Here is a 26,463-nt window from a genome sequence, read left to right as displayed (position 1 = left end):
ACCTTGCTGATGCGAGTCTCAGTCAAAGCCTATGCACATCTGCAAGGTGCACACAGACATTTAGTCCACTCTAGGCTAGTGTGGGGCACTTTCATATCCCCACTAGCTACAGTCTAGCTGTTTGTGTAGACAAGCTGTTTAATTACATGATCAGCTACAATTTTTTTCACAGGATCCATGCGTCATTCAGTGTACAATGGACATTGATGGGCTCATTCAATGGGTAGCTGTTCAATATTTCTTTATCATCTTCATTCAGTGTGTGGCTTTGTCCCTGTGTTCTTTATTGCATGCCATCCATATGATGCACTGAACTCAAAATTTTCATCATCCTGAGTTTTTCTAGGGTGCTTTCATCATAGTACCTTAGGTCCAAGCCTCCAAAGGGACTGAGGCATTATTATTCTGAGCATCGGAGCCCCTGACTTTTATTTCCCTAGAAAATCACAGTATATTACTGCAATCTGGAAAGCCTGAATTAGACACCTAGGCGCCCTGTACAATAAATGGGGAGAGATTGGTACCTCGTACTGCGATCCACAAAGCCAGCATACCATGCAAGGAGCCAATTAAGCTAGCCAATGGGAGATGCTGACTGCAGGGATGTATGCAAACCGCAATCCTGTCACAGAGATAGGCTCTTAAATGTAGGCTGCAGTGAGGTGTCTATCTCTGCTAGTGATCCAAGAACCAGGGAAGATGGGTGTTCCTAAATTGCATGAGGAGCCAGGAACAAAATAGCTGGGGGAGGAGGACTTTCTTGATAAGGTTTAGCCTAGCCAGTGGATAGTGTACTCACCAAAGATGTGGGAGATCCTGGATTCAACTTCCCCCCCCCCCTCCTTCTGAGTGGGAGAAGGGATTTGAACAGGGATCAGCCACTTCTCAGGTGAGTGCCCTAACTCAGTGGCTCTTAACCAGGGGTATGTGTATCCCTGAAAGTACTAAGAGGTCTTCCAGGGGGTACATCAACTCATCTAGCTATTTGCCTAGTTTTACAACAGGCTACGTAAAAGCACTAACAAAATTAATGCAAACTAAAATTTCATAGACAATGATTTGTTTATATTGCTCTGTATACTATACACTCAAATGTTAGTACAATATTTATATTTCAGTTGATTTATTTTATAATTATATGGTAAAAATGAGAGAATAAGGAAGTGAGGTGAAACTAGGGGTTTCAGACTCTCGAAAGGGGTACAGTAGTCTGGAAAGGTTGAGAGCCACTGCCCTATCTATTAGGCTATAGAGTTATTTAACTCTTCACTTGCCCAATTAATATTTAGATATTCAATTAGTTAACTAACAACTTCAATAGGAGAGACTGAGACACCGTATAAGAATATCCTGAAGTCCAGTGGCTAGAGCAGTTGCCTGAGAGGCAACAGATCCCTGTTCAAATCACTTCTCTCCCTCAAGAAAAGTGAGGCTTGAACTGGGGGTTTCCTACATCCCTCATCCATTAGCACATCCACAAAAGGCACATCTCTGACACCAAGTCAACACCCTGGACAAATTTCAAGTCCCTGCTCCAAAGCATGGAGGTTCTAAAGCAGGGATTGGCAACCTTTGGCCCGTGGCCTGCCAGGATAAGACCCCTGGCGAGCCGGACCAGTTTGTTTTCCTGCCGCATCTGCAGGTTTGGCTGATCGCAGCTCCCACTGGCCGTGGTTTGCTGCTCCAGGCCAATGGGTGTTGCAGGAACCGGCGACTTCTGGTAGCCCCCATTGGCCTAGAGCGGTGAACACATTTTTTCCTACTCTCATTCTCGGAAATGGCTGACCCTTTCAGTATGGGGAGGATGGAAGGGAAATCAACTTGAGGCAGACTCTTGGCATACGATATTTCAGCCCTGGCAGTTAACATTGCAAAGTTATAAGGAACTGGAAGCATGGTCTTTTAAAGAAAAGTGTTAGGTAGTCTTTAGGTGTTTCTACCTGCACCATCTATAACAGTGCGTGTGTATAAACCACTTGGGGAAATTCCTAACTGCCACTGATACCAATGCACAACATTGATGCTTTATATTAATCACTATTATAATAAAAGTACTGATGGTTTGTCTGATTTTTAGATTGACCTTTTGTACCCATGTCCGCGCTCACTGAGGACCCAATTCTGAAATCGTTATTCACAGGAATAAAGGCTGCCAAATGAGACATTACTGATCACTTCTTGTATGGTGTGAAATTTAGATTTGAATGAGTCTGATTCTGCATCATGAAGTTAATGCTGCATCATGAAAAGTAAACTTTTACTACCAAGAATATTACTTACTTATGTAAATAGTCTTATCAAAGTCGATGAGAATACCACCTTTTATTATGACAGGTTTCAGAGTAGCAGCCGTGTTAGTCTGTATTCGCAAAAAGAAAAGGAGTACTTGTGGCACCTTAGAGACTAACAAATTTATTGGAGCATAAGCTTTCGTGAGCTACAGCTCACTAGCTTATGCTCTAATAAATTTGTTAGTCTCTAAGGTGCCACAAGTACTCCTTTTCTTTTTACCTTTTATTATGTGAGCAGTGTTTTGGGAATAGGGCTGTTAATTTATATATTAGGCAACCAAAAGTGTTTTCCTCAACTACCTGGGCTTGTTTTGTTATTTCATAATATTTAATATGGCATGCTATTACTGTTAAAAATATTTCAATACTCCTGGCAGTTTTGAATCCTAAGACTATAGATTTATAAAGCCTTCCTGTGTTAAATGGTTTTTAGTCCTATATCTCCAGCCTTTTGTGAAGCTGGAGACAGTGCCAGGTTCACACTATATGCACTTTATCTGGTATTGCAATACTGACATGATTTGATCATTGAATTGCTTCCCTCTTTTTCAGATTACTTATTTCAGTCTGTGGTATTACAATAAGCAAAACCAGCGCCGGTGGGTGGATTTGGACAAGCCTCTAAAAAAGCAACTGGACAAATATGCTTTGGAGCCGACGGTATATTTTGGAGTGGTGTTCTATGTGCCTACTGTTTCTCAGCTTCAGCAGGAGATTACCAGGTAACTTGCACATGGTTTTTAATTTCAGCTTTTAACATTCTAACATATGGGTCATCTTAAAGTAGACACAATTGCCTTATTTCCAACCTTTGTAAAAATGGAAATGCAGACTTAAGGCAGAAACTGTGCCCAAACTGTGGCATTTATTATCCTTTTAGTGTATTTAGACTATATAATAATAGAGTTACTCTTGGGATGAATTTTCCCAATGATCTTATGAGTCCATTGGAGCCTAGTAAAGTTACTCACAGACATGCTTGCATGATCAGCCTTTCAGTTATTATAGGCTTTTCTTTCAGAGCAATACTTTGCTTCAGGAAACCAATCCAACACTTACTACCTGAAGAGCTCATAGAGGCAGGTTGTCCTGTTGTCGGAACACTCTGGCATTCATAAACCATGTTTGCAAAGTGTGTGTGATTATAGACAATAAAGATGGATATCAGAGAGGAAATATGTTCATCCTTTTCCACTGTTGCTTTATGAATTCACTGATCAGAGGCACAAGTGCCAGGAAGTGCTGTTAACTGTAAAGGAGAATCCAGTTCAGTATGTTCACTGATTAGCTCTTCATATGGTGAATGTACCTTCACTTTTTTATAACTTTGATTTTTATAGACAAAAGAAATTCAAAAATGTAAATGAATTGGGATAGGCTCTGTACAAATAGAAATGGAAAAAACCCTGAATCTTAAAGCCAAATTCTAAACATCTAAACCAGTGGGCTGTGTCTACGTAGCCTCAATAGGGAGGTAAGGATAAACAAATTTGATTCACCTTTTCCCAGCTGCTGTTTCACTTCTTATTTTAATGTACATGGTGTTTACACCGGTGTGATTATTTTTTTCACTTTCACTGAGTTATTTCTAATTTATACCAGTTTGGCTGAGACCACATTCAGACCCTAAATTTAGAGTTTAATAGGAAACTGTTGTAGCAGGCTGTATTGCAGTTACTATCTGTGATGATAAATTTAGTTTCTCACAGAAGTGGAAAACACTTACTTTAATGTGAACTGCTGTAGTTCAGGAGTTTACTTTTAAGAACTAGAAGACTAAAAATTATTTTGCTGCTGCATGGACCCTTCATATTTGTGACAGTCCTGGGTACCCAGAAAATATGTGTTTCAATGAATCTTCAGTAGATAAGGGGTGAACACTATATAGGGGCAATGCTTCAAAGGAACTTGGGGACTGGACTGCATGTACAGTTAACCTGCAAGGCAGAGTAAGGGCTGGCATAGTCCAGAGGAGAGTGCTTGGGTGGTTAATAGTCTTGTGTTTTCACGGAACTGACAACCAGTTAAGCACAAGCAAGACTCCCTCACACTGAAGGCAGAGGGGTAACAAGATGGCTCTCAGTCCTGTTTACCCTGAGAACTGTCACAACATTAATTACAGGCTGCTATGCTTCAATGCAGTGGGGTGGCTCAGAATACATTCTGCACCTCCAACATATTATACAGTGCAGCACAAGTTCTGTTGACTTTGGTTCTCGTTTTGTATGGGAAAAGCTGTATACTTGTTTTCTTTATAATAGGTTAAAATGCATGGTAGGGTCTTTTTTCAGTTGTTTTCCAAGTTCTTAAGGGCCTGATCCAACTCCAGGTATTGGATTAGGTCCTAAACTTGGTATAGGATTCCACAGGTTGATGTATCAGGAATTGTTTCAGCAAGATCAAAATAGTAAAAGCTTTCACTTTGATTAGGCAGTTTTCTAATTCAGTGGGGTGAAACTGCCAATATTTCTAATATAGACATTCTTAGCAGACACAGAGGCTGTAAACTTTCTGGTGCAATAGCTCAGCAATGTTGTAATATACTGCCATGCACAAGACCCGAGTTCAGATGTGTTCCTATACTGTGGGCAGCTAGATATAAAGGACTAGATAGTTACCTAATTCACATCAGTTAAGATCGTAATTAATTTCAGAGAAGTTAATGGAGTTACTTACTCCCACTCTATATCAGAATCTGGCCCAAAGAGTTTTTAAAACAAGTGGTATATTTGGCATAGCCAAGGGAGTGCAAGGCCTGTATTTGAGGGAAGTTGCCCATAATTAGATGGGGTAGTTGTATGATCATCATATATTCCTTTAGCAGGGGTCCTGCAGGAAGAACAAGAAACCTACTGCTTGGTTAGGGTGATTTCCTTTTGCACAAAGGGTACTGTGTGTTTTTGGAGCAAAGGATTTTAGTCCCAGCTCTGTGTGTGTGTGTGTGTGTGTGTGTGTGTGATTTATGTAGCACTGGTATCTATTGTCATATAGCACATGGCTCTGCTCTTGTGGGAGAGGGGAAAATAGTAGAGAATACGTTAAAAGGTTGCTGTGTTTAACAGTCTTTGGTAAAGATGGAAAACATCTGTGTTCCTGTGTGTAGTCTGACATGCATTTATTTATTGTTTCTAATGGCATGATGTACCTCCTGAAATGTAAGAGGACAAAATCCCTGCCCCCAGGAACTCTTAAACTATTGTTCAATGTGATGTAGTAAAACAGTTAAGGGGGACAGGGACAATACCTGTAAAATTATGCATTTAGGCCCTGATGCTGAAAAACTTGTGTGCTTTACTTGACTCAGATGGGACTGCTCCAGTGAGTAAAGCTGAGCACATGTTGAAGTGTTTGCAGTATTGAGCAAGGGCTAATGTACAGCATGAGGAAGTTTTAAACTTTTAAAAATATCTATATTCAGTTTAAATAAATGTTTTAGTCGGCTAAGTTTTATGTAGGTTTTACTACAGCAGTAGTAGGTTTTAAGGAAGTACTTTGAGGAGAGGCTGGTGGCTGCTGGACTTCCTCAGAAAGCATGTTCCCTGTGTAGGCATGCAAGAAGATGGTTGTGGGAAAATGATGTAATTGATGAATGGAGGAGATGACACAGATAGAGACCAGGTTGGATAAATTCGATGAGAGACCAGGTTAAAGGGAATGGATTATGTAGGGCCTTAAAGGGGATGATGTATAGCTTGCAGTAGATGTACTGGAAAAGCAAGAATCAAAGTGATTCAAAGGGAGGAGTGATGTCAGATTGACCATCAGGGATTGTTTTGACCAGCAGCGGTGTTTTGAATGGCCTGAAGAGAAAGGGTGTGATTTTTGTCAGAGAGGCAAGAGAAGAAGCTATTATAGGAATTAAATACTACGATGAGGAGGACATGAGTACGTTTTTGATGTCTGGGCAGGCAGGAGAGATCAGATCCTGGAGATGTGTTGAAAGAAGTGGCGGAATATGGATACACTATAGTGTGAGGGGTGAGGGAGAAGTTGAAGATGAACACTAAGTTATGGGACTGAGTGACAAGGAGGATTGTGGTTTCCTCAGTAGTGAGAGAGTGAGGGAAGGGGAGGGGATTTGGAAGGAAATATGCGTGCAAATTCATTGGCTTCCAAAAGATTTTTTTGGCTATATTGTACTGAAACAAAAATGAAAAAGCTGACATGGAGATATATATATATATATATATTTGTTGTTGTTGTAGATACCAGTATTATTTGCAATTGAAGAAAGATATCTTGGAGGGAAACATTCCTTGCACATTAGAGCAAGCAATTCATCTGGCTGGCTTAGCTGTTCAAGGTAAACAAAGGAATTTCACTAAGTAAATTTTAGGGATGGTGACTTGAGATATTTGAATGCATATTTTATATTTGTTGCTTATATGAACACCCCCTGTTATGGTAGATACTCTATATGTACTTTTGTGGCTCTAACCTGCCTTTTTTGTAAAATACATGATATTTGCTTTGAATTTATAATCATTTAATGCACCTGGATTATGCTGCCTCAACACTTAGCTGGTCATTAAGAGCTTGATCCTTAAGTGCATTAACTTCAGTGGGACTTAGCTAAAGCCACAGAGGGAGTCAGTGGCCCAGGAGTTCCTGGCTCTTAGTCATATGCTCAGACCACTAGGCCTCATTGCGTCTCAACTTCTGCAATCTCCTCCTGTTGGTTTAGGAGCAGGAGGGGGGGATGCATTTTAATAAATAAGAATGTGTTTGTACATCCATATTCTTTTCTCCATGTTGTCTCATGCCAACTACGCCTGGAATGTGCTTGCAGAGCTAGTCCACAGGACCATTACTGCACATTCAAATCTCTCCTGAAGACCCCCTTCTGCCATGATGCCTACAAGAAATTAGCCATTTAATGTTGGCTAGTTGGGGGCAGGTGGGATAGTTCTGGAGGTTTCTAGGTTTTTTTAAATATACGTGTAACCTAACAGTTTACCTGTCCTCCCCATGACCAGGCTAATTGTATGTAGTCTTCCATTCCCACAACCTTTGCCTGAATTTTGTCTTCCTTTGTAACAACTAATAGTTTGTAAAACCACCAGCATTGGCAGGGTACTTGGGGGGCATGTGTAGTACATGAAAATTGTAGTTGATTTTTTAAAAAATTAACTAAGTGGGTAGATATTGATAGCGTCACATTTAAAGAAGAGAATCCGTTTTTCTGTTTTACCAGTGAAATAGGGTGAATTAAAAATACCCATATGTATGTAAAAATGGGGTTTTGTGTGGGTTGTGGGTTTCTCTTTTTTTTTTTTTTTTTGTAGTTCAGGCTAGGCCTTTAATAATCTTCATCTACCAAGTTCTTTCTTACTCATTTTCACGTTCTTGGAAGAGTATAAATGTGTCTCTGCTCAGTGAGTTGTTTATGGGAATCTTTCTCAATATAATCCTCTTCTCAGATGGAAAATATTTATCCTTTAACTTTTTTGCATTTTTCACTTTATCTGGCGGGGTTGTAAGAAAGGAATAGTATGTGTTAGTAACACACTGAAAAACCAGCATAGATTAGTAGAGTTTTTGAATTGGTACTGCTTGATAGCTAAGGTGACTTATAAAGTGGGTCAGTTGCTTTTATCATGAACATGAACACTTATATTTTGGCAAGTTGGTGATTTGTCATTGTCCCCACTGATGAATACCACAGCAATTTGTGATTTTTAATAGTAACAGTAAGTCAGTTCTGAACAGTAGTTAGATTGTGAGTATTAACTTAATCTAAAATGGCTGAAGTCTCCTTTTAAATGTGAATACTAGCCCACACAATACTTTTAATTCTGAATTAAAGACTGGTGTCTAAGTACTTGTAAATAGGAGCTATATTTTTGTGGGTTATATTCATATATGGAACAGATATTCAGCAGAAGCTCTGGTCCTTTGAGACCTTTTCTCCTGAAGATTCATTTATAGCTTCTCTGATATTTATAGAATCCATAGAAATGTAGGACTAGAAGGAACCTTCAGAGGTCATCTAGTCGATCTTCCTGTACTAAGTTAGGACTAAATATACCTAAACCATCCCTGACAGGTGTTTGCCTAACTTGTTCTTTAAAACCTCCAAAGACAGGAATTCCACAACCTCCTTTCGAAGCCTGTTCAGAGCTTAATTATCTTGATTTAGTTTTTTCCTAATATCTAACCTAAATCTCCCTTGCTGCAGATTAAGCCAATTACTTTTTTTCCTATCTTCAGTGGACAAAAGAACAATTGATCCCTGTCCTCTGTATAACAGCCCTTAACAAACATATTTAAAGACTTTTAGAGATTTCTCAAGACTAAACATGCCAGTTTTCTGAATCTTCCCTCAGAGGTCAGATTTTTCTAATCCCTTTATCATTTTTTTTGTTCTCTTCTGGACTCTCAAATTTGTTCACATCTTCCCTAAAGTATGGTGCCCAGAACTGGACATGCTGCTCCAGCTGAGGCCTCACCAGTGCCTAGTAGAGCAGGACTGTTCCCTCCCACGTTTTACATCTGAAACTCCTGTAAATACACCCCAGAAAGATTTTGGTGTTTTTTTGTATCTGCATCACACTGTTGACTCGTATTCAATTTGTGATCCACTATCAGTCCCAGATCCTTTTCAGCAGTACTACTACATAGGCAGTTATTCCTCATTTTGTAGTTGTGCATTTGATTTTGTCTTTCTGGGTGAAGTAATTTGAACTTGTCTTTATTGGATTTCATCTTGTTGCTTTCAGACCAGTTCTCCAATTTGTCAAGGTCATTTTGAATTCTAATTCTGTCCTCCCAAGTGCTAGCAATCCCTCCCATCTGCATATTTCTAAGCATATTCTCTACTCCATTCTCCAAGTCATTAATGAAAATATTGAATAGTATTGGACCCAGGACAGACAGCTGCAGGACCACACTAAATACATCTCCCCAGTTTGATAGCGAACCATTGGTAATTACTTTTTGAGTATGGTCTTTCAAGCAGTGTAGCACCTACTGTATAGTAGTTTAATCTAGACCACACTTCCCTAATTTGCTCATGAGAATGTCATGTCTACAGCTTCCCCCTATCCATTAGGCCAGTAACCCAGTGAGAGAAGGAAATTAGGTTTGTTTGGCATGATTTGTTGTTGACAAATGCATGTTGACTGTTACTTGTAACTCTCATAATGACAGGTTTCAGAGTAGCAGCCGTGTTAGTCTGTATTCGCAAAAAGAAAAGGAGTACTTGTGGCACCTTAGAGACTAACAAATTTATTAGAGCATAAGCTTTCGTGAGCTACAGCTCACTTCATCAGAAGTAATGCATCCGATGAAGTGAGCTGTAGCTCACGAAAGCTTATGCTCTAATAAATTTGTTAGTCTCTAAGGTGCCACAAGTACTCCTTTTCTTTTTACTTGTAACTCTGTTATCCTCTAGGTGCTTACAATCGATTGTGGATTAATTTGTTCCAGTAAAGTATCTTTCTAGGTGTCAAAGTTAGGAGACTGGTCTATAATTTGTTCTCCTTTTTAAAGATAGGTACTATGTTTGCCCTTCTCCAACACTCTGGGAGCTTTCCTGGCCTCAATAAATTCTCAGAGATAATCACTAACAATTCTGAGATTGTTTCAGCTGGTTCCTTACCAGGCCCTACTGACTCGAATACATCTAATTTATTTAATATTCTTTGACCTGTGCTTTCCCTATTTTGGCTTGTGTTCCTTCCCTATTGTTGTTCTTAATTTTATTAAGATGATGTTGAAATAAAAAGAAAACAGTACAGAGTTTAAGCATAGAAGTTTCTGGTTATCAGGGAATAAGGAACGGGTGGCGTAAGAAATACATTATCTGCAGTCTCCCCGACTGGGGGGTAAAAGGTTAACGGGTCAAAATACAGACATTGAGATATGGGGGTATGTTGTTCATATAATGGCTATGTTCAGGTGTGGAGTATAATGAATGGAAACGATGATGAGGATGGATGTACCCTCATTTGGTGAGATTTAATGTTCAGTGAGTTTGTTTCCAGTTCATATGGTCCAATGGAAAAAGTCTCTGTCCCTTTCTCATAGTTGATACATGATGTCGTACCGGCTCACACCTCCTGGTACTGTCAGTGGCCGGTGATGTATTCGATGTAGATGTCCCTGGACCATCGGATGGTGTCCGAGACCATGAGCCGTGTGTAGCGTCGACCAATCCCACAGGTCCGCAGCACACACTTGTTGCAGGGGTCCCAAGCGCCCAGGGCTCCGACGATCAGGGCATCCATCTGCATCTTGTAGGCCTTTGCTCTCAGGGTGTCGGCCAGGGGGGCATATTTTTCCAGCTTACAAGCTTGGGCTTCACGGAAGGCCGGGGTCTTGTTCTCAAAGGAGACTGTGATGTCGACGAGGATGATCTTTTTCTAGGCCTCGTCTGTGACTACCATGTCAGGTCGCAACTGTCTGTCAGTATCGGGGATGGCGCAGTTCACAGCGACCTCCCCCAGGTGGGGTGTGATGGCTTTCACCAGGCGGTTCTGGATGGCATTGGGGGGCAGCTGCCAGGCTCTGGAGTGGGGCTTGCAGCTGCACTGGACGTGGGGCCAGGTCTCGTTGGAGTAGCCGCACTTCCTGCAACGCTTGTCTCAGTTCCCGTGGCGGACGGCTCCGTTGAGTTGGACACAGTTGAGCCGGGTATGGTGGATGAACCACCAGTCGATGAAACAGGTGAAGCCGCCCCCGGCGAGGAAGTGGTTGCTGACGTCCCACTTGCTGGTCAGTTCGAAGGCTTTACCCTGGTCTGGTTTATGCTTCAGGGTTTCCATGTACAGTGAGTAGGTAGCTGCCTTCAGGGACCTCTCGAGCATGCCCCTGGTGTTGTAGTCGGACCTGATCTGCGGCACCAGGACTCCCAGCTCCTGGCGCTCCTCGCACCACTCCCAGTGGCAGCCAGTGCGCTTCCCCAGGCGACACGTGGCATTGCGAGCGCGGGACCACAGTGAAGCGATGTCTCACCCGTCCCGTCTGAATTCGCCATTGTGAAGTATCTTCACAACTTACCTTTTTAGTGAAGATAGAGGCAAAATACATTAAACACCTTGGCCTTCTTGATGTCTTCTGTATTTAGCCCATTTTATTTCTCCTGTTCGACAGCTGGGGTCAGATACAGAGAGGCAGGTTCTCTGTCTCTTTGTGATCCCTTTGGGCTGCTTGGGTGACCAAAAGAGAACTAAAACCTCCCCATAGTCCTTGCTGTGAATACCCCCAGCAAGTGCAGAGCATGCAGAACTGGATTCTAGGCCTCACTCCCCACATCTCCCAGCACAGGGATCATTTTAGGGCGTGGAGGGGAAGTGTCCAGTGTGCTCCAACAATCCCTATCCGATGTACAGTCTCTGTGGGACCATACCCAGTGGAGAATTGTCAGAACAGCCCTTAGTCTGTTCTAATCTACAGCAGAACTGGGACTGCCGAAGAGAATCGGGGAGCAGTGATCTCTGATAGCTACCTTCCTATCTACCTCCCATTCTTATGCACCCAGTGCAAGCTGTGTTCATTTGGAGCAACTGACAACCAGCATCCACAGTAAAAGAAGCCTTAAACCGGGACCAGGCCTACTTGAATCCTGGGGAGGGGAGAGGAGCGGCGATCCAAGGACCAGAATACAATTGGGTGCAGGAGACAACAAATGAAAAGAGAAGAACAGGAGTGGAGTTTCTAAAGAATTAAGATCAAAAGGATTAGTGTCTGAACTGTGTCATGTGACCAGTCAGAAGCGGAACACAGACTAAGTAGGATATTTAAGGAGAAAAAGGACAAAGTCTCACCATTACAGAGTACCCCCCACCCTCCTGGTGTGATATGGCATTTCAGCAACTCTGCCTTGCTCTCCTCCTTGCTATGTCATTGGTCTGGTACAATGGTTAGAACTCTGCAAATCTGCAGATAACCGCTTCATATCCACAGATATCTGCATCCATGGATACGGATCTTTGTTTACCATCTCTGGATTACGAATTGGATGCGGATCCAAATTTTTTTTTATCGTGCGGGGCTCTAGATTATGCAGAGGATCTCAATTAGCAGGGCTACGGTTTCGGGGGGACTGCCTGTGGGGCTGAAGCCCGGAGCCCCGCGGGGCCCTGGACTCCCTGAAATCAGCTTGCAGCTCCCCAGGGGGCCACAGATGCCCGGTTGAGAACTGCTGCTCTAGAGGGTGCTGTGCAGATGCAGATCCTTCTATAAGGTGGAGTGCAGATCACAGGTCAGATACAATTTAATTTCCATGGATGCAGATTCAAATTTTTATATCCATACAGGGCTCTAACAATGGTGACTTGGCCTTTATCCATGTCTTCCTATATTTCCACCCTTCCAGGGCCCCAAATAAATAATGTCCAACAACATAGTGGTAATCAACATAACATCTTCTGTCCTTCCTGAGCTCCTCTTCAGCTTTGCAGGGCCACCCCCTGGAAACTCTCAGCAAAACTCAGAAACCAGACAAAAATGCAAACTAGAGCAACTTCTGCCTGCCCCAGGCTTCAGCTTTTAGAGCATCTTAGGTTCTCCCAGTTCTCCTCTCTCCTACAGAGTATCAACCCACAGGGCTGCCTTGCTGGAATCTTGTCCCTTTTTCAATCCCTCCACCCCCTACTGCCCTGGCGTTAACTCTACTCTTGTAGTTTCCCCACAATTCTCCTTCCACTGAGCTTCTGTCTGACCCTTCTCACAGGGCAGGAACTCCAGATCTCCATTCTCCTGGGTCTCCTTCTCCCAGCTGAGCTCCTCAGTGAGCCTGATGCACCCTCCAGGTATAACAAGTTGGTGCTAATTTAAAGCTCTGAGGCCATGTCTACACTACAAAATTAAGTCGACCTAACTTACATTGGCATACAGCCACAGCAGAAATTACATTACTTGTGTGTGTCTACGCTTTTCCTTGTGTCGGCAGTGCATGTCTTCATAAGGAACTTTTGTGTCAATTTGCACTGTTAGTGTGGGGCATTGTGGGAAGGTTCCCGACAGCCAGTAACCATCGACATAAGCAACGCAGTGTCAACATAGACACTGCGTTGACCTAACTACATTGACCCCTTGACTCTATGCTGCTCGTGGAAGTGGAGTTTTTAAATTGGCTTAGCAGGGCAGTTACTTGGATAGTAAACTGAATGCATTCGATGAAGTGAGCTGTAGCTCTCAAAAGCTTATGCTCAAATAAATTTCTTAGCCTCTAACGTGCCACAAGTACTCCTTTTCTTTTTGCGAATACAGACTAACATGGCTGCTACTCTGAAATTTGACAGGAGTGAAATTTAAGTGTGGACACTTTTATAATTAGGTCAATACAAGATGCCTTGTCTTGACCTAACTCTGAGGTGTACACCAGGCCTCTATCTCTATTTAGCCCCTTTTTTGGTCAGTATGGGGTTTATACATTCATCACAACATGATTTGCTTAACTGTTCTACTTTGCAAAGTTTACTAACTATTGTACAGTGTCATCCACTACTTTCAAATAATAGAGTTCATTATTACGGAGCTATGCTGTACAGAGAGCGCATCCTTCACACTGAGCTATATCATTTCATCATCACAAGTACTTGAATCTTACCTGGTCTTTCATTTCCTTAGCTGACTTTGGAGACTACGATCAGTATGAATCTCAGGAATTTCTACAAAGATTTGCCTTGTTTCCTGTGGTAAGCACTTTCTTCAGCTGCTTTTCTGACATTATTGAAAGAAAACAAATTGGTTTGGAGACCCCTTTCGAAGTGAGCAAACACTGTACTGACAAATAGCAGTGCTTATCAAAGAGATTTCAACAAATGGATACATGCTTATATAAAGGCTGAGAACCACTACTTCTCTCTCTCGTTTACTGCTCCCAAACCAATCAAAGCACAAATTATTGAGGTTCTGCAAGTACAGAGCTAATTAAAGTTTTTATCAGGCAATAGAATTACACATAATGCTTTAAATTGCGCACGAGATCCCAGTTTTCCAGGACATTGCAATGTTTAAAGATGTTTGTACATTATAGTGAAGATAAATGGTGGGGGAAAAAAACAAAATGTGTTTTTTAGGTTTTTGCGGTAATCTGTTCACAGCCTACTAACCACAGGCTCAGTTGGAAGTCAGGATCCTATTGAGTGAAGGAACTAATTATTTTATCCTTTTAGAATTCCTTCTACTAGATCTTTAACTAAATTCTGCTTTATGTTAAGGGTTGGTTACAAGAGGAAAAAGTACTGGAGGAAGCAACTCAGAAAGTGGCCTTGCTGCATCAAAAATACAGGTAAGATTTCATAAATGCAGAAATTGTGAAGCAGTCACTTCAGATCTAAGGGCATGTCTATACTACAAAGTTAAATTGACTTAAGTTGGGTCAACCTACAGCCATTGCAGTAATTTAAATTGGCTGTGTGTGTGTCCATATAGTATGCACCTTCTGTCAGTGGTGTGCATCCTCACCAGGAGCGCTTGCGCCGACTCAAGTGGGGCATTGTTGAGCACTGACAGCTGGAGCCCCCACCGTCCCAGGGCTGACAACTGGAGCGCCGCTTAGGCCTCAACTAGAGTGTTGTGTCCAGTTCTGGGTGCCACATTTCAGGAAAGATGTGGAAAAATTGGAGCAAGTCTGGAGAAGAGCAACAAAAATGATTAAAGATGTAGAAAACATGACTTATGAGGGAAGATTTGAAAAAAAAATTGGGTTTATTTAGTCTGGAGAAGAGAAGATTGGGGGCGGGGGGCTGGACATAACAGTTTTCAAGTACATAAAAGATTGTTACAAGGAGGAGGGAGAAAAATTGTTCTCATTAACCTCTGAGGATATGAAAAGACGCAATGGGCTTAAATTGCAGCAAGGGCAGTTTAGGTTGGACATTAGGAAAAACTTCCTAACTGTCAGGGTAGTTAAGCACTGGAATAAATTGCCTAGGGAGGTTGTGGAATCTCTGTCATGTGAGATTTTTAGGAGCAGGTTAGACAAACACCTGCCAAGTATTAGAAAATACTTAGTCCTGCCTTGAGTGCAGGGGACTAGTCTAGAAGACCTATCGAGGTTCCTTCCAGTCCTATGATTCTATGGTATAGGTGATGTTGGATTTTTAGGTAGTGCGATATAGAGCTTGTCACCAATATGTTGCTGATTCAAGTCCATCTTGGCTCAGTAGTGACTGAAAGTTATCATATGATGCAGTCTCAATCCAATTTCTAGAGTACAGATCTCCAAATCACTAAAACTATAGGTGCCACTAACTGGGAAGGAATAAGTAGGAACAGCTACTGCTCTCCTGCCAGAGATGTTACCTTCCAGTCAGAGTTGAGGCACAGCTGGGAGTGAGTAGTGTGGAGAAAATTGCATTTCTCTTGTCTGTGCTGTGAATTTCAAGCTTCTTGCAATTTGTGTGGGTATTTACATCCAGGGTAAAGCCAGGACATTTGAAATAGCAAATGTACATGGTAATAATGCTGCTTATCAGAGCAAAAATAAATATTGTGGCTTCATTGTTATAATATTTAAAGTCCTTTGACTTAATCTCTCGCTTTAGTGTAATGGAAATTGTCACCACAATTATTTTTGTTTGGTAAGAACTAACAGTATGCTCAGAGCTGTACCAATCTAAAGGTAACCTCTGTTTCAAGGTGTTTTCTGTCTAAGTCATAGAGATAAGACACGGTGCAGACCCAGAGGAGGGCATCAGATGAGATTCCTTGTTTGTTTTACTGATCTCTCTTCTTTTTCTCCCCTCTAGTTAGAATAATGTTGGGCTTGAGATGGAGTTTGATGTGGCTCAGTGTTGTGGGTTTGTTTTAAGTAGCGTGGAAACGGCGAGTTTTTAGGAGGAATTGGAATGAAGAGAGGGATGAGGACGGACATATCAGGATTGTGGGCTTGTTCTGTGCATAATGTCCAACATAGAAAGAGGAATGTAGATGGGAGTGGGAGAAGGAAATGCAGGAGCTGAGGTTGATGTGACTGTTGGAGAAAAGAAGGGATATATAATAAGAAATTAGTGTGTCTCCTTGTGCTGTACAGTGCTAAGCATACTGTTTGTGCTAAAGAAATAAATAACCTGAGATGCAGGCTGGAGTGGAATTATGAAGGACCCTGAATGGAAATACTAAACATTCAGTTTTGATATGGTGAGTGATGGGGAGCCAGGGGAGGGATTTTAAGAGAGATGTGACATGGTCTCAATAAACATTAGCAGACAAATTGGCGAGAAGTGATATGGAAATCAGGGAAGCTAGAGAGGAAGGGGTTACAGGATTCCAAGTGGCAGGACCAGGACAAGTGTTTTAGCCACTTGGACAGACAAGAAGCAGCAAGATTTCACAATAGCCTGGATATCAAGGCCACCTTCCTAGAATCATAGAATATTGGGGTTGGACGGGACCTCAGGAGGTCATAGAGTCCAACCCTCTGCTCAAAGCAGGACCAATCCCCAATTTTTGCCCCGGATCCCTAAATGGCCCCCTCAAGGATTGAACTCACAACCCTAGGTTTAGCAGGCCAATGCTCAAACCACTGAGCTATCCCTCCTCCCCATATCTTACTAAGTGCTTTTCGAGCTTTGAGAGCATGCTTCAAGAGTAATGCAAGTAGGAGTCCTCCCCACTGGTACAATTTTAGAAGCTGATCACTAGATTAAAAGTTACTGTTGTGTTTGTTTGTAGAGGCCTTATACCTCCTGATGCAGAAATGTTATATATGCAAGAGGTAGAGAGAATGGAAGGCTATGGTGAAGAGAGCTATCCTGCAAAGGTAAGGATGGCTTTGACACTTGACGTGACTTAACAAGTGCAACCATCTTAAAGAAAAAACAAGAAAATCCAATGTATAAGAAACCTTTGCCCTATACTTCATCTCTTAGTCACCTGAGTTGTCCCATTGATTTCACTGGGATTACTCAAGTGCATAAGGACCACTGTATCGAGTCCTGTGTTAGTGCTGCATGATGAGGAGAGGTCATGATCTCAAACTAAAGATTAAGATTTGCATTGCTTATGTAAGAACCCTTCTGTGACCTCACTGAAGTGAATAGTTTCTGCTGTAACTTTGGCTCATAAAGAGTTTTTCTTGTGATTTCTGTTTACTACTTCTAGGACAGCCAGGGAAGTGATCTATTTATTGGGGCATGTCTTGATGGTATCTTTGTGAAACACAAAAATGGCCGGCCTCCTGTTATATTTCGGTGAGTATTGTCCCCTGTCAGAATAATGCTGATAAGTACTTTGCAAATTAACATTTTCTGTGCAGTCCCCAGTTGCTTTCATGGCATCTTGGATGAATACAGATCTTACTCATTAGCACAGTTCCAAACATGGGCCCTGTCTTGAAGCCCTTGTGCATACGTACTGTAGTCAATGGGAGTTTTACCTATATTTGCTGCAGGATTAGTTCATTTAGAGCTATGTTATATATGTGTGTGTCACCTACAGTTATGTATATTCCCCTGTGCAAATGCATGTGAATCTAAAGGCAGCATCACTTTGGCAGATACAGGCACATACAAAAAACAAATGTGCACATCAATTACTTGGGGATGTGCAATCGTAAAAATATGTTCGGGGGGTGTTATTCTATATATGGAAATATGAAGAGGAGAGTTGCATTACTATTCTGTTACTATTCTGAAGTGATAGATCATTTGCTGTTTGCAATTAAGCTGTCACTGGTAGTGAAGCGTGCAGTCTTTCTGGGAATTTTCATAGTTAAACATTTTAAAAATGTTTTTCCATGCTAGGCATGGCATTGAGATCCATCTGGCCCAATTCCAATAGCCCAGATTTCACCTTTGGATGCAAGCACATGAGTCCCACTGACTACAATAAGAGCTGCACGTGTGCATCCATGGGCGGAATTTGGCCTACCAAATGAATGTCGTGTAGCGACACATGTGGAAGGCTACTTTCAAGGACATTGGTGACTTTTATAGTTACCATTGTGGCCAGGTAGACATTGTTCTCAGTGGATTTTATCTGATCAAATAGTTTTTGACTGACTGAGGACCAAATATTGGAACCTCTCTGCAACCCCAGAGTAAGTGGGCCATGCACAGTGAATCTCAACGGGCCCCAAATTCTGCTCATTCTTGCCTGTCTTCTCATTCATTTTAACCAGGTCTTAATAGCTCTGAGCATTCTTGGTTACTGGACATAGCTTTTCTTTTACAATGAGTGATTAACTTTGAAGAAGTCAGGACATGCTAATGGCTAGTTTCTCGTCTTAAATGCATTTTAAAAAAAAAAGTTTAAGTTGGAAGACCACAAAGTTGAGCAGGAATAGCAAAGCATTTATCCATTATAAATAATACCACCCACACTTATATATCCTCCAAAAAACTACAGTTACGTCCCCATTTTCCTTTTAACAATAATTTAATGGGTGTAAAGTTATAGTCTGCTTCTCTAATTACTATTGCAGAGTTTGCTACACATGACTCAGATTGGGGGTAGGGGGGAGTTATTGTTCAGTTAGTCCTCACCCTCCCAAAGATAGGTTTTGTTTTTCATTTATACTTTCTGTATGCTGAAAATCCAGAGCTTACTTGTCATGTTTTCTCCATATATCCTTAGGTGGCATGACATTGCCAATATGTCCCACAACAAGTCCTTTTTTGCATTAGAATTGGCAAATAAAGAAGAGACAATCCAGTTCCAAACTGTAAGTGAGCGAGTTTTTATTTCTCTCAGTCTAAAGCTATACAAGTAAACCACAAAATAAGATAATCCCTCAAACTATTTTTGTCCAAAATGTTATTTTTTTTCAACTTCGTAGATAAGTGGTTTTTTAGTTGCTATTACAATTTTTAAAGAGTTTTAATTATAAGGGTGGCACAAATATAACCTTTTAAATTCTATGGCTGCTTCAGTACTTTTTATACAAAAGTAAAAGGCATTAAGAAATCTTATCTTTTGTAAGTACACCAAAACTGCTGAGCACTCTGGTCTAAACTAGCAAAGCATTTAAGCATGTGTTTAAATAAGACTTTGAAGTCAATGGACTATTCTCATGCTTAAAGATAAGTACATGTTTAAGTGCTTTGCTGGGTCAGAGCCAGAGTGCTCAGTGCCTTGCAGAATTGAGTCTTTAAAGCATTTGTCTGTTCCCTTCTTCAAGAATATAATTATTGTAATAGTCTTAAAGTGTGATATGCACAGTATATATGGTTATTCAGTGTTCTGAGTCATAACATTCTCTTCAACAGAAGGCTGCTCTTTTCAACTTTTTTTTTAATCTAGTGGAGTGTTCATGCTTGAGCAGATGGATTAGTCCTGCAAATTACATGGTTCCTAAGAAACTTTGATATAGAAACTGTTATATCAAAATGAAGTTGGTCAAATCTTGTTCCAGTGTAAGTCAGTGGTAAAACTTTCACTGACTTCCATGGGACCAAGAGTTGGGCCTGTATATTTTAGCCTGTATATTTTGTCGTATATCTATATATTTTGTTTGACAGGAGGACATGGAAACGGCAAAATATGTGTGGAGGATGTGTGTGGCCAGACACAAATTTTACAGACTAAATAAATGTAGCCTGTAAGTAGAATAGTTTTTTTGGGGGGGAGGAGGTCTCTGTTCCCATAATGAATCTAAATGTTATATAACATCTGTAATTTTACTACTTGTTTAGAATATACTAAGTAGTGACCTTGTTTACTCCTGATGCTTTCAACCACTTATTTATCCCCAATGCTAAAGTTTACAATATGGAAAGGATTTATCTTAAATGGTTGCAGCCTTATAAAAGAGGACAATATTTTTATAACCGTGAGTCACAGCTGAGAAAATCGTCCTCTTCTTCTAATAACTGGATCTCAATGCTGTAAATGCATCTACTTGGGCCATTAATGTCAAGGTGTTTGTGAAATACTGAAATCTATGGGGCTCTGAATGTGCTTTTGACTGAACTTGTAATAGGACACTGAAGTTATTTTAAAGGAGTGGAGGAGTGAATGTAGTGTGCTTGGAAGATACTGGATTGGCAGTTTTACAGTATGCGGCCCTTTCAATATCCACAGACTCCTCATAGCTCAGTAAGCGCCAGAGCAGAACAAATTAAATACAAGTGAGAAGATTAAATTTAATGGGCCAGTCTCCACACTGCAAATCAAGGGCCTGATTCTGATTTTTTTTTTAACCTTTTTTTACTTCAGTCAAGTTATTCTTGGTTTACATTAGTATGAGACAGAGAATTGGGTCCAGTGAGTCTGAATAAGCATGGTTTCCATTTAATTCAATTTATTTTACATAGTCCAGCAATAAATGACTTGTTGAGGTCTGATTCAGAGCCTATTGAAGTTGAAGGAAAGATGGTGAGAAATATCCATATCACAAAAATCACCACAACAGGCACTAATATTAATTACACCCTTGTTGACACTCAAAAATAGTTGAAGGATTGACTTGCAATAGAGACCAAACTGGCCTCTCGTCCCTCGTGGTGGCTGCCTTCTGGTCAGGGATGAAGCATATTGGTGGAGGTAGTGTACACGTCTGAAGCATGTGTAGCTGCTGTCTGAACTATATCTGTTTTCTGGTCACATTATGAACTTCAGTCTCTGGGCTGTCAATTCTGCACTCTTTACAATAGCTCACTTAAAAAAAAAAAATGCCCATGACCAGTAATTCTTAACCTTTCCTTACTGGGAACCCATGTCAATGAGTTGGGAAATCCTCCTGTTTAACAAAAGGGAAGGGCAAGGTAGTGCTGACATCCAGGCTAAGAATCTCTGTCCCAGACTCATCTAAGTTCAGTTAAAATGTCTTCTCTGCTGGTAACAAGTGCCTTTCTTTTCAATGTGCTGGTTGACTGTCTCCATTTTGTCTGCACGTACTTTGTCTTTAGAGACTCCCCAGACTCTCCACCTGTGGAAGGCTCTCAGAAACCTTTCCTCATTCTTTCCTTTCCACGCTTACCAATTCTTTCTCGTCCTTCTCTTCCCAAAGGGTGAGCTGGAGAATAATCTTTCTTTCTGAAATTTTTGTATTTGTATTGCTCTGGTGTCTTTTGGGTCCTTGTCGTACTGCACGCTAACAGGTACAGAAACAGTATAGGGTGGGGAAAATGGGCATTGCTGAATAGTCCAACATGCAGTGATTTGGCAAACTACAAAACATTGTTTATGATGGCTAGAATGTTTGCCATATCTAAAATTTGGATTGGTTAGGGACCCAGAATGAGCATTTGACTGTTGTTTATTTCTATAACCTAGAAAGTATTGAGGATCCTTTATAGACTATTATAAAGACAGATATCCAGGCCAAGGGAGCCTACAGGTTACCACTTGGTGAGACTCTATCAGGGGTTGAAATTTGGTGCGAGAGCATGAAAATCCCACCTTTCTCCCTGCCCACTGCGTATGTGAAATTCAGGTCCTCCTCCGTTTCCCTCACTTCTGGGGAAGCCTGGTGTGTCAGTGCAATCTGAATTCTTCTCCTGCTAGGGTGCTGTACATGGGGAGAGGAGGCAGTGAGATAAACAAGGTGTTTTGTCTTTCTCCCTCCCCATCCTATTTTTGTGTTTTCTTCTCATTCTAGCAACAGCAGTGATTTGTGCATATGCTGTACAAAGCTCTTCCCTCTGGGACTGGCGGGAGGACTGTGCAACATAGGGCCTGTGAAGTGCTGAGTGCCCTGAAATGTGGTGGTGAGCACTTTACAGGATTGGGCCTAAGTTGACAATGTTGTAAAATTTTTTGCTCATCATTTGACTTGCTTTGTAGACAAACCCAGGCTGTTACAGTGAATCCAGTTAGAAGGAGGTCCTCTTCCAGGATGTCTCTGGTAAGGTTTTCAAATAGCTTTACATTTGAGCCACTTCTTGTTTCTTGCTAACTAGAATGAGGATTCCCCAGGAGGGGAGAAATGGTGGTGACTACATTAATAGTCAGGAAGATTGGAAAAGAATACTTTTCTTAGGAATATGCCAAACTTCTGAAATTTGAATTTTTTCAGTTTTCCATTTGACTTAATATTTTTTCATTTAGTGAAATAAGCTGAAATGATGGAAAAATAAGGTGGGACCAATAAATTAAGAAACTTGTTAGTTTGTCAGAAAACCAGGATGTAACTTCTTAACTGATCTAAAAATATTTTTTGTTTTTAGGTATTTTAGATGCATCTGTTTTCAATTTAAGATTCCCCTACATCTAGAGAAAATCCTAGATGTCTGTTTGTAGGCATGACATTGGTTGGCTTTTACTCTTCACTTGCCCTGAAAACTGATACTTTGTGTTACACACTGACTGAATTTGCTTTTAGAATAGCCCCTTGTACAACCTTCTTCAAGACTCTTTAATAGTCATGTAGTATTTAACTACTTTTAAAATATCTTCTTTCTTAGCCCAAGCCACAGCCTTACATGATGCAACCACCACCTCCTCTACATTACAATGGACACTACACAGAACCATATACATCATCCCAAGGTAAATTATGATGTGTCACTCTCAATGTTTAACTCTCAAGTAAATTCTAAATACAGTGGGAACTAGTAAGCACTCAGACCACATGATATCACATTTTACCACATTACATTTCAACTCACTTTAAGGCCCCATGGCACTGCTAGAGCTGTGTAAAGAGGCCATAGTGTAAATGTGAGTCAGGCCCACATTATTTCTCTTGCTGCAGTACTTGTTTCTATTCTAAGTACAGAATGATATAGAGGTACAGCAGGGAGCTAGGATAGCAAATACTGAGTTACTGACCATGCACATTGTAATTACAGACCACAGTCCCTCTTGAATGACCTTAAATTGACTATGGTTTTTATGGCTATATCTATATCTATCTATCTATCTATCTATCTAGATATAAGGTAAGTTAATGAGCAGGCCTCAGGAGCTCCTTCATATCCCTCTAGACCTTAAGAATATCCAAGCTCCATAAATTATCCATGGACTTTGTACTCTCTTTCCCCTGACTGCTCAGAAACAGAGCTTTCAAAGGGCATATCCACATTCCTACAGCGAGTTCAAAACAATGAGAAGAGTGGCCACTTGATTTATGGGACGTTTCTGGAGGCTGATTAGAGCGCAGTAATGCAACACCTTGTTCACACTGACGCCTGGGCGTTTCCGCTAAGGCACAACAAGCATTAATCTTCTTGCCGAGGTGGAGTACCAGGAGCACTCTAGCTGTGGAGTCAAAGCGCTCTACGTGCCTTGCCAGTGTGGATGGGTAGTAGCTAAGGCGCCCGGGGCTGCTTTAATGCACTCTAACTCGCAAGTGTAACCAAGCCCATAGACAAGACCTTGCACTGGTGTACCACAGGAGTAACTATGTATAAATCACTGGCCTGGAACAGGTAAATAAAATATAAAGAAATAAGATCAGAAGCAGGACCAAAATTTTTTCTATTTTACCCTTTTCCTCCATCGCTTGCACTCTGCCTAATTCTCAGTAGCTGCAGTCACTGCAGAACTTTGAGTGGCTTGGTGGATGAGGGAAAGTCCCCTCTGCAGCCACTGTTAGTTAATCCAGTTAGTTAGATGACTAGCATGGCTGCCCCTACAGGTATGGTGCACCTCTTCCCCACAGAGCTCGCGTGCCATAACTCTGTACTGTGCACTGTCTCCCCTGGCCTAGAGAGCTGAAAGCCTTTGGTTGCTCCTGAGCCTGTAACTGCTTAGTTGGTGGGATTTTTCTAGATTCGTACTTTTGAATGGTTCTTGTGAGTGAGGCTGACACATTTTATTGATCAACCTTGCTTGAATTCTGACTCTGGCTGTTACATCACAACCCCACTTGGTCAAAGCAAAACAAGTTCTGAATGACTTCAAGATAGAAGGCAAATTTACAACTCTCATGTTTCACTGCTGAGTCTTGATGCCACACTCATTGACATCATGGTGTCTGAAAACAAATCACATCAGAATTAAATCAGTCTCCAGGTAAAGGACTATATTACAGGATCCATTCTGCATGTCAGAAAATTGATCAGGTAGCAAGAGGTAAAACAGAAATAGTATCCCGAGGTAGCAATTGTGTATTTGGGAGGAGTGTTGGGAGCCTTGCAGCACTAAAAATGCAATCCTTGGAAGTAAAATTGTTGCTTGGCAGCAATATATTGTTAAAGCCAAGATATGGAGGGGAAGGGCTGAGGTTTTGATGATTAATCATTGATTAAACATGGCTAGTAGAGAAAATTTCACTCTTTTAATGTTTGGACATAATGGTTGTAAAACACTCTTTTATTTTTTCAGATAACCTTTTTGTGAGCAAGCAGAATGGATACTACTACCACTCTCAGACTAGCTTGGATAGAACTCCACATGACTACAATGGCAGAATCCGCAATGGAAGTGTCTATAGTGCACACAGCACAAACTCTTTGAATAACCCACAGCACTACTTGCAGCCATCTCCCATGTCCTCTAACCCAAGCATTACTGGAAGCGATGTCCTGAGACCTGATTATGTTCCGTCGCATCGACATAGTGCGCTAATACCACCTTCTTATCGGCCTACACCAGATTATGAAACTGTGATGAGACAGCTTAACAGAGGAATGATGCACACAGACAGGCAGAGTCATTCTATGAGAAACCTTAACATCAGCAATTCATATGCCTACAGTAGGCCTGATGCTCTGGTCTACAGCCAACCTGAAATCCGAGAACATGCTCACTTCACCTCCCCCCAATCTAATCACTATCCTTTCAACCTGAGTTACAGTTTTCATAGCCAGTCTCCCTACCCATATCCTGCTGAACGGCGTCCAGTTGTTGGAGCAGTCAGTGTCCCTGAGCTAACAAATGTGCAGCTTCAGGCTCAGGAGTATCCAGCACCAAATATCATGAAGACCCAGGTCTATCGACCTCCTCCCCCTTACCCATACCCAAGACCTGCAAACAGTACTCCAGACCTTTCCCGACATCTTTACATTAGCAGCAGCAACCCAGATCTCATCACGCGGCGAGTCCACCATTCTGTTCAGACGTTTCAGGAAGACAGCCTGCCTGTTGCACATTCCCTTCAGGAAGTGAGTGAGCCCTTAACATCCGCACGGCATGCTCAGCTACAGAAAAGGAACAGTATTGAAATAGCTGGACTTGCCCACAACTTTGAATGCATAAGAATTAAAGAGAGGACCATGTCAGCCTCTGCTGCAGATGTGGCCCTTCCAAGGGTCATGTCGGCAGGGTCACAGCCCAGCATTTTCATGGAGAGAACAAAGCAAGAAGAAAATAAGGAGCAAGAAGAAAGTTTGAACTGTGATCATAAGAAGTCTCTTTCGGATGCCACTATGCTGATTCACAGCAGTGAGGAGGAAGAAGAATTTGAAGAAGAAAACAAAGCTATTACAACTCTGACTCCTCTCACTGATGATCAAACCCAGCTTTCTGCTATTATGGGTGGTTATCCTAATGAATCCTTACTAAGTTACCCTTACAGTTCTGTTGCTTCACCTCCTGGCCCTTTGCATATCCTTGAGCCTAAGTTACATATTTCGGAGACGGAAAAGAGGATAAAAGATGTGAGCCCAGTACAGTTAATGGCTGAAACCCAGGTGCAGAGAAGAGGTGAAGGATTGCTGACTCCGTCCATGTCAGAATCTGACCTTACGACTTCGGGAAGGTACAGAGTGAGAAAGGATTCTCTAAAGAAGAGACCTGTCTCTGACCTTCTGTCAGGGAAGAATAATATAGTGGAAGGTCTTCCCCCTTTAGGTGTAAGTGGATATTATTTCTCTCTTTCTCTCTTCTCTTGGTTCATGATGATAGATCTGATCCCATTTGTCAGTGTTTTTTAAAAAAGCTTTTTCAATATCTTTGAAGCATAACAATTAAATGCAGTAACCTTCCTCTCTATTGCCCTCTCTCTCTCTCTCTCGTCGTTTCCTGCTTTCTCTCTTTATTTGTCCTGTCCTTTTTCTCCCCTATTTTGTCTTTCCATCCCCCTCAGTCTGTTCAGCTAGTCTTCCTGCCCCCTCCCTCTATTCAGTCTGTAGCTACGGGGGACTGGATCGGAGACCTCCTCACCCTCATATAACCCATGGATGAGTCATCCAGGGTTCCTAGAGCCCCCCCATTCACCAGGCAACTGAAGCAGGAGCAGCTACATGCACTCCCCTGGCAGTTTTGTGACATTAGACCCATTCCCATAATTAAAGCATTGGACTTAACTGAGTGTTAACTTGTGTGTTCTGACACACTTCCCACTCTCTCTCCTCCTAATGTTATGTCACTAAGCACCTCCCTCCTTTGTATTCAC

The 26,463-nt window shown here is 41.5% G+C and overlaps 1 protein-coding gene across 3 annotated transcripts in view; it reads left to right on the top strand.

Annotated features, from left to right (window-relative positions):
* The window catches only part of PTPN21 (protein tyrosine phosphatase non-receptor type 21), a 60,790-nt gene that overhangs the window by 19,378 nt on the left and 14,949 nt on the right, over positions 1 to 26,463 (top strand). For all 3 annotated transcript variants that reach the window (XM_038407774.2, XM_038407775.2, XM_038407776.2), the window contains exons 3-13: positions 2,844 to 3,013; positions 6,497 to 6,594; positions 13,866 to 13,933; positions 14,459 to 14,529; positions 16,917 to 17,004; positions 17,346 to 17,434; positions 18,819 to 18,906; positions 19,703 to 19,782; positions 21,969 to 22,029; positions 22,589 to 22,673; positions 24,453 to 25,921. In XM_038407774.2, coding sequence (XP_038263702.1) covers positions 2,844 to 3,013; positions 6,497 to 6,594; positions 13,866 to 13,933; positions 14,459 to 14,529; positions 16,917 to 17,004; positions 17,346 to 17,434; positions 18,819 to 18,906; positions 19,703 to 19,782; positions 21,969 to 22,029; positions 22,589 to 22,673; positions 24,453 to 25,921 — 2,367 coding nt within the window. The remainder of the gene's footprint in view (positions 1 to 2,843; positions 3,014 to 6,496; positions 6,595 to 13,865; positions 13,934 to 14,458; positions 14,530 to 16,916; positions 17,005 to 17,345; positions 17,435 to 18,818; positions 18,907 to 19,702; positions 19,783 to 21,968; positions 22,030 to 22,588; positions 22,674 to 24,452; positions 25,922 to 26,463) is intronic.

The sequence above is a fragment of the Dermochelys coriacea genome, chromosome 6 (assembly GCF_009764565.3).
Source record: "Dermochelys coriacea isolate rDerCor1 chromosome 6, rDerCor1.pri.v4, whole genome shotgun sequence".
NCBI classification, from domain to species: domain Eukaryota; kingdom Metazoa; phylum Chordata; order Testudines; family Dermochelyidae; genus Dermochelys; species Dermochelys coriacea.
Note: the sequence above shows the minus strand (reverse complement) of the source record. Positions and strands in the feature narration are given on the sequence as shown.